Source organism: Bos mutus, chromosome 20 (genome assembly GCF_027580195.1).
Source record: "Bos mutus isolate GX-2022 chromosome 20, NWIPB_WYAK_1.1, whole genome shotgun sequence".
Classification (NCBI taxonomy): Eukaryota; Metazoa; Chordata; class Mammalia; order Artiodactyla; family Bovidae; genus Bos; species Bos mutus.
In genome coordinates this window covers 58,852,093-58,865,737 of record NC_091636.1, presented here as the reverse complement: position 1 = coordinate 58,865,737, position 13,645 = coordinate 58,852,093, and the positions used below count along the sequence as shown (strand labels likewise).

The window sequence follows — 13,645 nt, the reverse complement described above, 5'->3', positions numbered from 1 at the left end:
TTCCTTTTGCTGAAGAACGGTGTGAATAAAAGATCTGAGTGCCTGATGTGCGACTTGCTGCAAGAGTGTTATGCCTAAGTCCACTCAGCTGACAGAGCAAGGAAATGGACATACATGTAACAGCCTGTGTATAACATATATATAACACATATCTGCAAATCTTTTCTTACCCACCTGCATCTATATTAAGCTAAACAGGAGTTCATACTGACGTCTCCAACTCTAATCCCGTACCACACGGATCATTCTAGGGTTCCTCACAGTGCAAAACCTGGTATTCATCATTCACTATTAATTTTCTTAATTGTTCATTTCCAGTGTTCATGTATATTGGTTTCATGAGTATTTCACCAGTTTTTTTTGTTTGTTTGTTTTTTAAATCAATCTTATCTATCTCTTGTTTCCGGCGCACTGGATACCAATACCTTTTGCTTCCTTCGCTTGTAGCCAGGTACTTAGGTGTTTGTACTCGAATATTTTGTCAAATGCGGGTGTGACACGGATCTTCCTTAAAGGAGGATGTCACCTACCCCTCACTTCCTTTGGTCTCCTTAGCCACCATCACCTTCCCCCTTCCCTACATTCTGGTGGAGCAGGGGCGGAGGAGCTGTGAGTCCCGAAGCTCCTGTGGCAGACGAGGAGACAGACGGCCCCCAGGAGTTCAGAGGCCTGCTCCATTATTCCCTCTGGGGCTGGAGTACAACACACGACCTGTTTTCATAATCTCTTCCCATTCAACAACGATTGTGGAGCCCCGTCTACGCGCACACCGGGCCCTGAGCCGAAGTCATCCCGCCCCGCGGCGAGATCAGTCATCAAAAGCTCCAGCGATCGGAGGGCGGTGCGGCGCTGCAGGAGCGAGCGTCCAAAGGGGGCGCCATGACGGGCCTGGAAAGGTGCGCGCCCTCGCTGCCTCAAAGCATTCCCTCCTTTTCGCCGCCGTCCGCGGGAGGGAACAACGCTGAAACGCTCCCGCCGCCGCCCGCCGGCCCTCCTGCGCGGCCCCGCCCCTCCCGCCAGGCCCTGCCCATCACACGCCCCGCCCACCCGCCGAGCCCACGCTCCGGCCCCAGACGATATTCACCGGAAACTCACGAAGCCCCTCTCTTTTTTTTTTTTTTTCCCCTTCCTCTCCTTTCCCTGCTCTCCCTTTTCCTTTCACCCGGGTTCCCTCCGCCGTGATTTCCCCCCTCCCCCCTCCTTCCTTTCCCCATCTGAAATCAAGATGGAGGCTCGCGGTGGCCGCCGGCGCCCGTGATCGCGGAGCTCCCGCCGGCCCCCGCGGGCCACCCCCCATCCCCCGCCGCCCTCGCGACTGCGTGTCCGGCGCCGCGGCGCGCGTGGCTGCCCGCGCTCCAGCCGGCGCCGCCGAGGCCGTGGCTCCGCGCTCCCGCCCCGCGGCCGGCTCGCGGCTCCCGGGCGGAGTCCTCGTCTATGTGGACGCGCTCCTCGGGCCGAGCCGCCGCCGCCGCCCGCCGCCGCCGCCGCCGCCCCGGGGCTCTGCGTCCACGCGCCGGGCGCGGACAGCAGGGCGCTCGGCGCCGCCAGGCCCGGCGCGGAGCGGGCGGCGCGCGGCGCTAGGGCGCGCGGGCCCGAGCCGGGCGCGGCCGCGGGCGCCGCCGCAGCCATGAGCGGCAGCAGCAGCAGCGGCGGCGGCGGTGCTGCCGCCGCCCCCGCCGCGTCCTCCGGCCCCGCCGCTGTGGCCAGCGCGGCGAGCTCGGGCTGCGGGGGCGGCGCCGGCGAGGGGGCCGAGGAGGCGGCCAAGGACCTGGCCGACATCGCGGCCTTCTTCCGATCCGGTGAGTGCACCCGCGCCGCTGCCCGCGCGCTCCGCCACCGGCCCCCGCCGCAGAGGCGCGGTCCGCGGTCCCTGTCGCGCCCGGTCCTTGCTCGCCCGCCCGTCGGGCCCGGAGCGCGCCCGCCCAGGCCGCTGCCCTGCACCCTAATACCCGCGGGTCCCGTTGCCCGCGCCGCCCCGAGCGCCGCGGATCGGCCCGGGCGCCGCCGGCTCGTCCTTCCCTTCGTCCCCGCCCCTGGTTTCCCGGGTGAAATCTCCCCGTCGCCCGCCCCGGCGGCTACCGCTCCACCGGTTGGGGCGCCGGCTCTTTGTCTCCTTCGCGGGAGGGCCGAGGAGGCGGCGGCGGCAGGGACGGCGAGGGCGGAGGCCCCCCTGTCCCCCGGAGGCCGAGCGGACGGGGGCGGCGGGGCCGGGCCCCGGGAAAGCGGTCTCTCATCTGGGCTGGTCTCCGTAGCCGATTTGTCCGTGGTCCCTCCTCAGCTCCATAAGCAGCCAGGTTTCTTCTCTCGCCTGTCACCTCCCTGGCCTCGGTCTACACTTCTGTGAAACGGGGCTGCCGGGGCACTGGCCGCCCGGGGAGGGGAGGAGGGCGGTGATGGCTGAAATGGAGCGAGGCCGGCCGGGCGATGGGTGAGCCATTGTCTCCGGGGGTAGCCCGGGAGGGACACCCTGGGGACGTGGTGGCCCCGGGGGTGGAGGCGCGGGACCGGCACGCGCTGGGCCCTGCCCGGGAGGTAGTGCCGGGGTGGCCGTGTGTTTCTTGGTCAAAGAGGAGGGGGTTGGTCACGGGAGAGCCAAGCTTTGCGACCCGCCCGGGGGGAACTGGCGCGGGAGGCGTGACAAGGCGTCCTGGGGACCCCGGCGGCAGCGCCTCGTCCCGCCCGCGCCCCTGCGTCCCCGCGCCCAGTCCGGTTTGTTCGCGCGTCCGGGCGACCTCGCGGCCCCGCAGCGCGGTGCCCGGCGGACCAGGCGCGGGGCAGGGAGAATGCAGACTGGGCGCTGGAGAGCCGAGGAGGGCGGGCCAGGCCGGGGCGGGCGGGAGGGCGCGGGGCGCGCGCGGGGTGCTGGTGGCGGCTCCCGGGAGGACGTCGGGGAGCGGACTGCGACGGGGCGCGCGCCAGAGGCCCGAGGCTCACGTTTCTTCGTGGCCCGTTTCAAAATCCGGTCGCCAGATCCGGTGAGATCAGTTGGGTAATCTGGGTCGCAGGGAGCAATTTGCAGCGGGTGCGCGATAGTCGGAGGCAGAAGTTAGCCTTGCCGGGGAGAGCCCTGGTTTAGTAGTACGGTCTTCCCTCGTTTTCTTGATCCTTGCCAGGGGGGTTCGTTTTGAGTCGTTTTAACAGATTGGTTGTGGCTGGGAGTGACACTCGCTGACTCTGTGCTGTCAGCTTGGGGTTAATACACTCCCTAGTGCTCTCTCTCCTTGTGAGGTCCCCACAGAAAGCAGAGGTTTAGGAAAACACAAACTCCTTCAAATGAAAGCCTTTTTTTGTGTGCAACTCGCCCGATAGAGCAGCCCCATCTTACCACTTAATAGCAGACCTGGGACGTCTTCCCTTCATGCCCTGAAGCTAAGTCTAGCCTGTCTTCTCTCTCTCTCTCCACCACCTGTCACAGAATAATAGATTCTGTGCAGAATCCAGCGCCTTTCAAAGGCGTGTGTGCCCTGGAGAGGGAATTTTTGGTGCTTATGAGGCCAGACTTTCTTACATCTTTATTATTCACAGTGGAGAAATCACTTCTGCTCAGAAGAGCCTCAGAGGACATCAAGTTGGACTGGGTGCTCACAGAATACTTTCTCTCAGTTACTGTGGCTCTCCCCAGGGTTTACCTGTCGGTGGCCAGGGGCCTCGTCCTGTGTTTGCTCCTGTTCATGTTCGCTTTGGGGTAGAACCAGTCCGTGCTGCTCACGAGTTTGTTCTTTTCTTCCTCACTCCAAAATTGATTGGACATACTGCCCCTTTCCTTGTTTGACTTGGAATCAGGAACCAGAGCAGATTGTAAGTAGGCAGCCATTGTGCATCCCATCCCAGGGTTAGCCTAGAAGGTCTTTTGAATGTGCTTTTCCCTCCTTAGGGCAACCCTGAATTCCTGACCTAGATCTTGGCTCCAGCATCTGGGGCAGCGATCGCTAGCAGAGGGAGAAGAGAGGAGAGGGACCCTTCAGTTGGATTGATGGGTAGGGGTGGGAAGGGGCAAATGGTTAGACAGATGAAGCAGGGGGACCCTGGGTGGGGACCTCACCTGGTGGAATGGCAGAGGCGGGGGTTTGGAGGGGGATGGCCCTGCTGGGCAGTTTTGATTGAATGTGGATGATTGAACAGAGAGAGGTCAAGTCCGTTAGTAAAATCAGACATTCTTTCCTAAGATGTAGAAACCCAGAAAATAGGTTTTTACTGACTGGGGGGGACAGATCAGAGTGTGATCGGTTTTCCATGGTGGTGTCAGCCTGGTGCTTAAGATTGCCAGTCTGCCTTAGACAAGGCACTTCTACTGGTTGCTTTTCATTTCTTGGCCCTGGAACTGTTGGTTTGGCGACCTTATTTTCTTGCCTCCTTTTTGTTCCTTGTCCATACTGCAAGGATTTACTTTTATCCTTGTGGTTGCTGAGTGAAAACTGGTAACTATGATTGGATGAAAGAAGGAGAATTTAGCTTATTAGAGCTTTTACATAATTAGAGCAGTTCAGGAATAGAATGAAGGCCATGATTACTGGATGCACTCAAGCAGGGCACTGCCACCTGCCTGGTTTGGGAGCTGGGACCTGGGGGCAGGACCCCTACACTTGGAGAGGGTCTGGGGGGTGGCTCCAGGGCTTTTAACCTCCTTGGACTCTGTTGTTCCCTCTGAGCTCCTAGCTCCTAGTGGTCATTCTTTAGTTTTCTTGTCAAAAGGCATCACAAACATGAGCTAGTCCATTTAGAACAATTTTTTTTAAAGTTTACAGAAGAGGAATCAGACTTCTAGGGAGGTTGAGTGACTTGTTCAGAAGAGAACTCTGGTGGAGTTGGGGTCAGGGCCGGGAAGCACTTCCATCACTGGTACTCTTTCCCCAGTTGCCTGTCATGGCCAGGACTTCGCTTACCAGGATTTGTTCTCAATCCCGCTGGGACCAATCACTTTTATTGCCAATCTATTTTGGGGCCCTGTTCTTGTGACAATAAATCATTCTTTCAGAGCTCTCTATTTAACCTTGCAAGAGTGTGTGTGTGTCTGGTGGGGGTACTTACATAAATGCCTTATTTTTAACCTGCCTGGTATGTTTCAGGTTGGTATTATATGAATATGCAGAGCATAAGGGTTTGTGGTTATTCTGAAAGGTGGTCAGCTCACTGGGCTAGGTTCCTTTCCTTACTAAGTCTTACTTCTGGACCTGTTGCTGCAGCCCTTCCCTTTACAATGGAATGTGTGAAGACACTTGAGTCAGTTACTTACTGAGAGAGCAGGGTGCATGTCCTTCTATGTTGATATAATGATTTCCTCATGGAATATTGAGGGAACTTGTCTTCAGATTTCTGCTTCTAACACCACTTAAGTCGCTGGCCTCTGAGCTTGCCCTGCTGCTTCTGTGTATATTTAGAAGCCTGGCAACTTTGGTCTTTGTGAGCACCAATAATAATTATTGTATTAAGAAGTCAGTCCTTGTTACCCTCAATATTTTGAAAAGGAAAGCAGAAGAAAATGTAACTTGATAGTGAATGTTAGTTTCCCCCTTTTCAGTGGCACAGTGAGGTTCTGTTTTAGACGAGAGCAGAGAGGGAGCTGGAAGTATCCTAGAAGTGATTTTTAGGAAATCAGAGGACAGTTAAAAAAAAAAAAATCACTGAAGGAAACTTTCCATTAAGACCTTGTAAACTGACTTATTGACATAGACAATTGTATTTTTTCCTTTGCAGTTTAACCATCCACGATTCAAATAATTTAGATGAAGCCATTTAAACCGTTTAAATGATTAACCAAAATTTAAATGAAGCCAGTGGTTCTGTTCAAGGTGTGCCATGTGGTTTAAATCTGTTCAAGTGTGTATTAAAAATATGTGATTAGCATGGCCTTTTCTGGCCTTTTAAATCTTGTGATAAATGTGGGATCCGTTTCTAAGTGAAAGATGTGTTTGGAGGGGTCATAATCTAAATCAGCCGTATCTGATATTTAAGTTTATTTTCTTGACTCTTCCACTGAGGAAATAAAATTTTATCTCATATCCTTGGCGGCATTCCAGAGAAAAGTCCAATTCTTAATCAATAGCCACACTTTGACTGCCTAGTCAAGTCACTTAGGTTGATAGGGATGAATTGTGTTGTACTATAAAAAGCCGCCTTAACAACCCCCTTCATTCCTCCTCGGTTCTCTAATGAATTGGTTTTTTATTTCCTTAAGTGCATTGTCTCGACGGATTTTTAGTGGTGCCGCTGGCAGAACAGAAGCCCCCTCTCGGTGCACGGGGAAGAATGGCTGTGGATGAGAACCCCGCCGTGTTCCCGGGAAAAGGGGCGGCGCCTCCGCCGCGGCTCCGTTCTTCGTCTCGCGAGCATTTGGCCTAAGCGCCTGGGCGAACGCCCCGGGGCGGTTGTGTCTGTTCTGAGGACCGAGATGCAGGCTTTTGTATCTTTTCCCCTTATCCTCAGCCCCGCGCAGGCCGCTGGGGGTGGGGTGGGGCGGGGGACAGGGTTGGCCCAGGGGCGCAGACAGGTTACGAGGGGTTAGATGGCGCCGGGACGGAGTTCTCTCTCGTTCCACTCCAGATTGCGCCGCTGAGCCGTCCAGTCAGCCCTGGACGAGGGGAGAGGAAATCTTGAGCGGGTGTATTATTATTGTTATTACTGTTGTTCGCCTGGGGCCATTCGAGGTATTCCTGTCGCTGTATCTCTGCACTGAGGGCAAAAATGGAGAAAGGGTTTGTGGGTCGGGACAAGGGCCCCCCCCCCCCAAGCAGGGCGCTGGTGTGCTGCCTCCTTCCCCTTCCCTGCTCCCCGCCGCCCCAGGGCTCCCGTATCCACCGCGGAGGCCCTGCCTCCCCGACTGTCTGTCTTCTGTTTGCTGTCACAGTACCCGGCCCTAGCCCCGGGGTCTCCCAGCGAGGAGACCCCCTGGCTGGAGTTTCCAAGCGGGTGACATTCTTGTTGATGGGGGTTCCCGCTCTCCTGTTTACTGGTTGGCCAGTGTCTCAGTCTTATCTTCACTTTCTCACTTGCTAATGGAAGCCTCGGTTTGCTTGGTTACCTTTATTTCCTCCTTTTTGGTTCTCTCTTCCCATAAGGAAGTCCCTGTAAACCCAAGTTCTGCAGCCCCTGCCCTCTGGTAAAGGTTATATGTCTGGGTCGAGTTTGACAGGAGGGTGTGTGGGCTTCCCAGGCTTAAGGCCTAGGGGCTTGATCCGGAGAAAGGGTGCGACCTCCTGGAGTATTTGGTCTAATGCCAGATGTGCTCTGGCAACATGAAACTGCACTTAGGTCATAAACGTATTTGCATTGCGGGCTTCCCTGGCGGCTCAGGCAGTAAAGAATCTGCCTGCAACGCGGGAGACCCAGTTTTGATCCCTGGGTCGGAACGATCATCTGGAGAAGGAAATGGCAGCCCATGCCAGTACTCTTGCCCAGAGAATCCCACGGACAGGAACCCGGCAGGCTACAGCCCATGGGGTCGCAAAGAGTCAGGCATGACTGAGCGACTAAGCACAGCACACACACACTTGCATTAATAGGCTACTGACTTTGATCAGCCACACGTCTGCTCTTCGCTGGGAGGACTGTGAAGCAGTCTATAGAGCAGATCTTGAGTTTGGAAGGATCATGCTGTTTGGGCTCTGTCGTAAGTTAGTACAGTTTAGCAGTTGCCCTGACAGACGAAGCTGTAATGAAAACTTTCTTGCTCTAGGGTACTTTGGGTTAGTGGTGTCCTCATGAGTCCGTCAGGCTTATTTTCTTACAGCCCATAGCTCTGTGTGGACAGTGATGAATTGCACTCAGTTTCTCTTTAGGAGGGGTTTCTGTAAGGTCCTGCCCACTGCATGGCCTTCTCCTCTTTTCCTTCCAAGTACTTGGTATATTGCTCTGTCCCTGTCCCACTGCTGGGAAGAGTTAAGGCCCTTCCTTCACTGTTTGCTGCTCTTGCTGGCATTTACAAGAGTAGATGTGAACAGATGAACTGTGGTACATCCATTCAGCTGATGCTGCGTGAAGGAAGGCTGCCTCCAAAGGCTGCATAGGAGTCCACTTGTATGACTTTCTCAAAGAAATAGAACTGGAGGGACAGAGAAGCGATCGGTTGGTTACCAGGAGTTAGAGCAGGGAAAAGGGTGACTCCAGAGGGGCAGTGTGGGGGGTGTTTTTAAGGATGATGAAAGTGTTTTGCATCCTGGCTGTGGTGGTGATTCTGCATATTAAAATTCATAGACCTGAACACAGGAAAAGGAACCCATTTGTATTGTATGTTAATTTAAAACATAACATTAAACAAAGACTAGCTACAAACTGAGGAGAAGGCAATGGCACCCCACTCCAGTACTCTTGCCTGGAAAATCCCATGGATGGAGGAGCCTGGTGGGCTGCAGTCCATGGGGTCGCTAAGAGTCGGGCACGACTGAGCGACTTCACTTTCACTTTTCACTTTCATGCATTGGAGAAGGAAATGGCAACCCACTCCAGTGTTCTTGCCTGGAGAATCCCAGGGATGGGGGAGCCTGGTGGACTGCCGTCTATGGGGTCGCACAGAGTCGGACACGACTGAAGCGACGTAGCAGCAGCAGCAGCTACAGACTGGGCAAAAACATTTTTATAATTCAGATGAGGAATTATATGTGAAGGACTGTAAAAGGGTTTCCTCAAATCAATAAGAAAGGCAGTCCAAAAGGGAAATAGACAGTGCAACTACAGAACGGCCACACACGTTCAAGGAAATGCAAATACAAACCGTGAGACACCAACAGAAGCCAAGTCTAACCGAAGTTATTTCTCAAGTTTAATTTCCTAAACTTGAATAAAACTGAGTAATTTTGGAAAGACTTTCCCGTTTATTTTAAAGATAGTAATAGTACAAGCTGGGTTAGAAAAGGTGGAGGGACCAGAGATCAAATTGCCAACATTCATTGAATCGTAGAAAAAGCAAGAAAATTCCAGAAAAAACTCTACTTCTGCTTCATTGACTATGCCAAAGCCTTTGACTCTGTGGGTCACAACAAACTGTGGAAAATTCTTAAAGAGATGGAAATACCAGACCACCTTATCTGTCTGGTGAGAAACCCGTATTCAGGTCAAGAAGCAACAGTTAGAAAGGGACAGAGAACAACTAACTGGTTCCAAATTGGGAAAGGAGTATGTCAAGGCTGTATATTGTCACCCTGCTTACTTAACTTCTATGTAGAGTACATTATGTGAAATGCCAGGCTGGATGAATCACAAGCTGGAATCAAGATTGCCAGGAGAAATATCAACAACCTCAGATACGCAGATGATACCACCCTAATGGCAGAAGGTGAAGAGGAGCTAAAGAGCCATTTGATGAAATCGAAAGAGGAGAATGAAAAAGCTGGCTTAAAACTCAACATTCAGAAAACTAGATCATGGCATCTGGTCCCATCACTTTGTGGTAAATATTAATAGAAGGGGAAAAAGTGGAAGCAGTGACAGATTTTATTTTCTTGGGCTCCAAAATCACTGTGGATGGTGACTTTAGCCATAAAATGAAAAGACACTTGCTGCTTGTGAAGGACAGCTATGACAGACCTAGACACCGTATTCAAAAGCAGAGACATCACTTTGCTAACAAAGATCCATCTAGTGAAAGCTGTGGTTTTTCCAGTAGTCATGTATGGATGTGGGAGTTGGACTATAAAGAAGCTGAGCTCTGAAGAATTGATGCTTTCGAATTGTGGTTCTGGAGAAGACTCTTGAGAGTCCCTTGAACCTGCAAGATCAAACCAGTCAGTCTTAAAGGCAGTCTACCCTGAACATTCATTGGAAGGATTGATGCTGAAGCTGAAGCTCCAATACCTTGACCTCCTGATGCAAAAAGCCGACTCATTGGAAAAGACCCTGATGCTGGGAAAGATTGAAGGCAGGAGGAGAAGGGGGCGACAGAGGATGAGATGGTTGGATAGCTTCACCAACTCAATGAGTGTGAATTTGAGCAAACTCCTGGAGACAGTGGAGGACAGAGAAGCCTGGTGTGCAGGCTTGGTTGCAAAGAGCTGGACAGGATTGAGCAACCGAACGATGGACCTAAGGTGGGACCAGACTTTCTGTAATGTCTAGGGTTAATCTGGGGAAAGGTTGAAGATAGTTATGGGGAAATAGAGATTCTTTTCTTAGATTCTGTAAGAAGCATAACTTGAGAATCCATTTGACAAGTCTGCTGACTTAAAAAAAACTATCTTTAGATGCGAACAGTCACCATTTTTCCTGCTTTAAATTTTCCCACTCTGCTGAGTTTTGCTGCTGTCCAGAAGGAAAAAGAGTAGCACAGGCAGAGTGGTCCGCTGTGCCTTGACATTCCTGGTGTTAAAAAGGGAATTTCTAGGAGGGGGCGTTGTTACTGTATAAATAACTGTGTGAGATCATTCACCCTCAGTTCATGGACTTTCCTACATGTAATTAACTCTGAAGCTGTGTATTTCACAGTGTTGATGGTTAAGGAGTGAATTTATAAAGTGTTAGTCTCCCCACTTAAAGACTCATAACCATAAAATGAAGTTGTTCTTGAACTTGAGAAAAACACAATTCAAATTTAAAAGTATAACCCTGGAATATTTTTAGATAGGTTTTGTTGGTGTCTCTTCCAAGTGTGGTCGCCTGTGTGTATCTTGGAAAAGTCATAAAAATCCCCACTTTGGAATTCTGTGAATGGGAGGTGTCAGTGCAAGAAGAAATGAATGTATCAGAGACTGATATTTGAAATCTGTTTTTTTGTTTTTAATTTTTTGGTCACATGGCCTGTGGGAGCGTAATTGCCCGATCAGAGATCCAACCCCTAGTCCCTGCATTGGAAGTGCGGAGTCTTAACCACTGGACTGCCAGGGAAGTCCTTGACATCTATTTTAAAACAACCCTTGTTTCTTAGTATATGTGAAGTGGAATGTATAAATAACATGTGTTTTAGGGCAAGATGTTTTAATTTGAGTTTGAAAATTAGGCTTATGAAAAGTCTGAGAGGTTGGTCCGAACAGTATATACAGTTTTTCCATTGTTGATTGCTTTTACTTCACTTCCTCTTCTCATTCTGATTCACATCTTTAAGGATTCCTCTTTCCTTCGTTACTGTTGCTGTTGAACATCGGGCCTGCAAACCGGAGTAGGGCCCTCCTGGGCCATGTGGATTCTGGAAGTTTTATGTTTTCTTACTTGCTTTTACTCTTAAGTTAATGCTTGTTCTTGATATCAGATGCACTAGGATCTGCAGGAATAACAAAGTGCATGTTATTTATTTATTTTTATTAGTTTAGCTTTTAAGTGATAAGGACCAAAAAGTACCATTCCTCTGTTTATTCTGAGGGTGCACACAAATACATTGGGAAGCAGTGCTTTTATTAGACTGTTGCTTTAAGTATTTTTGCTGATGTAGAATCAGTCCTAGAATGAAATCTCCAAAGTCTAAATTTTCTAATACTTTACCATCCTAATAACAAATAGATTCCTGGTGTCTGATACTAAACAGATGTTTCTTGCTTGTAGATAGCTATTCAAAAAAAAAAAAAATTGTGATTATGAGAAATCCCTTCCAGCCCTCACTGTCCTTTTCAGTACCACAGTGATGGTAGTTGGCACCCAAGGACCCTTACCAGCTCCAAAAAGCCAGATTGCACCGAGGCAGAGTGTATTTCACACGTTTATTCCAGAGTTACTTCACCTCCATCTAAACGCTGTTGCTCTTGCTCTAATATATCTTGGGTCCGGAAACTTTGAGGACCGTCGCTAATTGGATGGTTTCCAGGCCATCCATTTCCTTCACGTGACAGTTCTGTTCACGTGTCTCCCTCTGGGAGAGCAGCTCCTCGCGGGAGTAGTGAGTTTCAGCATTCTGTGAGCTGGCCATGTACCTGTTTGTTTCCGGATATTTGACTGCAGCCTGCGAGATGCAGAATCTGCCGTATTCTTTGCTGGGCATCTCTCATCTCCATGGCATCGTTTATAGGTCCTGTCTCAGCCCTGCTGATTGCTGAACACACAGAAGGGGACAGCCTGCAGGTGAGATGGGACCTGTCCCTCCCTGAACCACATTACTGGAGACCTCTGACTGTAAACCCTATGCAGGATTAAGGTGGGATGATGGTAAATTGTCTGTGACAGCTTGTACTGTGGATTTGGGGCTGTTTGTGGGGAAAATGGGATGGCGGACAGTCGTGGAACTGCGCGCTTGCTATAACCTAAGTAAGTATTCAGCAGCAGCTGCCAGAGCGATATGGGAGGCCAGGACCCCCAGTCCTCGGGGGTCAGCTAATATCTTTGGAGTTAGGCTCCACAGAGGGTCAAGTAAGTGCATGCAGAAGCAGTAACCTGCTTGTAACGTCAGAGGGTAATATTTAAAATGCCGTGTTTGTTCCCTTCCCCCCAAAACATTATGAACGCCAACCTTGTCCTTCAAGAAAACCGGGTGAAGCTCTCTCTTAACTATTATCTCTGTTGCTGCTACCACCTGAGGGCCTGTGGGTCTAGGTGTGAGCAGGTGTTTTATATACGTTTTCTCATGTAAAATCAGATCCCCCCACCCCCTCCAGCAGGTGGAGGCTATTTCTGTGTTCGGATGAGGATCTCAGCCTCTGGGGAGGTTGAATGACTGCCCCAGTTTGCACCGCTTATGAGGGCTTGGGCTGGAATTTAAACCCACAGCTGCCAGACCACAAAGCCCCCACATTGCCTTTTCTTCTCCAATGGAGGGAAAGAGGAGAAACGACCCTCCCTCCCCATACAGCATCCCACAAGGCCTGGCGTTGTAATTGTCAGATTTTAAAACTGAATGTGTACATCCTCCTGTGTTGAAGATGGAAGCTGTAATTTACAAGTCTCACACTGAACAAAAGTGGAATGACAGATTCTGGGATAGAGCAAGCACTTTTTCACTGTAGTCTGAGCCCCGTGATTTAGCTTCTGTACCTTTCCTCTTCTCACCTGATGAAAGCTGATGTTCCTTCTTACATAAATAACCCCAGTAACCCCAGCTGTCCCGCTGAGATGGTTTTGAGTTTTGCTGCCTCCAGTCTGTCTCTGTCTAGGGAGGACTCGTGTGGCTGGGCTGGTCCCCACTTCCCTGGCTGTGGCCACTTGGTCTGAAGGGGGAGGAAGTCTCAGTGGCCCTCAGGGTTGGCGGAGGGAAGTTTGGGAAGGGCAGGGAGAGGCTGGCTGGGGAGGGAAGTTTTCCAGCCATTGGCTGTGTGTATCACATTATAAAGAATTCCCGGGCTTCCTTTCTAACTGAGGAAGGTTGCATGGGCGGGGGCGTGGGGAGGGGCCAGAGACGCTAAGCTGCTTTTTTAGGGGACAGTTTTATGAGGTGGGTGTGGTCCTTCCCTGGCTTCTTTCTCAAGCTGTTTTGCAGCTTCTCTTGTCTTTTTTGTTATTCATGGAAATGTACGCATAGATGATGAATGTTGTGGTCATGGGGAACAGAGACTTACTTCCTGCCATCCTCCTTTAGTGGGATAACTTCTGGGCGTGTGTTCTAGGTTTTCCTTTCTGTGGGGTGCATTTGCATCAGGTACACCTCACCTGTCTCCCTCACAGTATATCACCGGAAGGTGTACTATCCTCTTAAAATCTAATTTTCCTTTCTTCCTGGTTTATTCAAGGAGTTTCAGATTTTTTTAGTTTTTGTTTAATTGTTGCTTTAAAAAAAATTCTACAATTAAAGTCATATTGG

The 13,645-nt window shown here is 51.0% G+C and overlaps 1 protein-coding gene and 1 long non-coding RNA gene across 6 annotated transcripts in view; both read left to right on the top strand.

Annotated features, from left to right (window-relative positions):
* Window positions 1–1,477: 1,477 nt before the first annotated feature.
* The window catches only part of TRIO (trio Rho guanine nucleotide exchange factor), a 363,874-nt gene continuing 351,706 nt past the window's right edge, over window positions 1,478–13,645 (top strand). For 4 of the 5 annotated variants that reach the window (XM_070357707.1, XM_070357709.1, XM_070357711.1 and 1 more), the window contains exon 1: window positions 1,478–1,799. In XM_070357707.1, the coding sequence (XP_070213808.1) occupies window positions 1,628–1,799 (172 nt within the window). In that variant the 5' untranslated portion in view covers window positions 1,478–1,627. Of the gene's footprint in view, window positions 1,800–2,409; window positions 2,429–13,645 lie in introns of those variants that run through there. The other variant, XM_070357708.1, reaches the window with a different exon arrangement.
* LOC138984206 (uncharacterized) overlaps window positions 6,682–13,645 on the top strand; it is a 39,384-nt gene continuing 32,420 nt past the window's right edge. Inside the window, exon 1 of the long non-coding RNA XR_011461472.1 lies at window positions 6,682–11,976. This is a non-coding gene — a long non-coding RNA (uncharacterized lncRNA). The remainder of the gene's footprint in view (window positions 11,977–13,645) is intronic.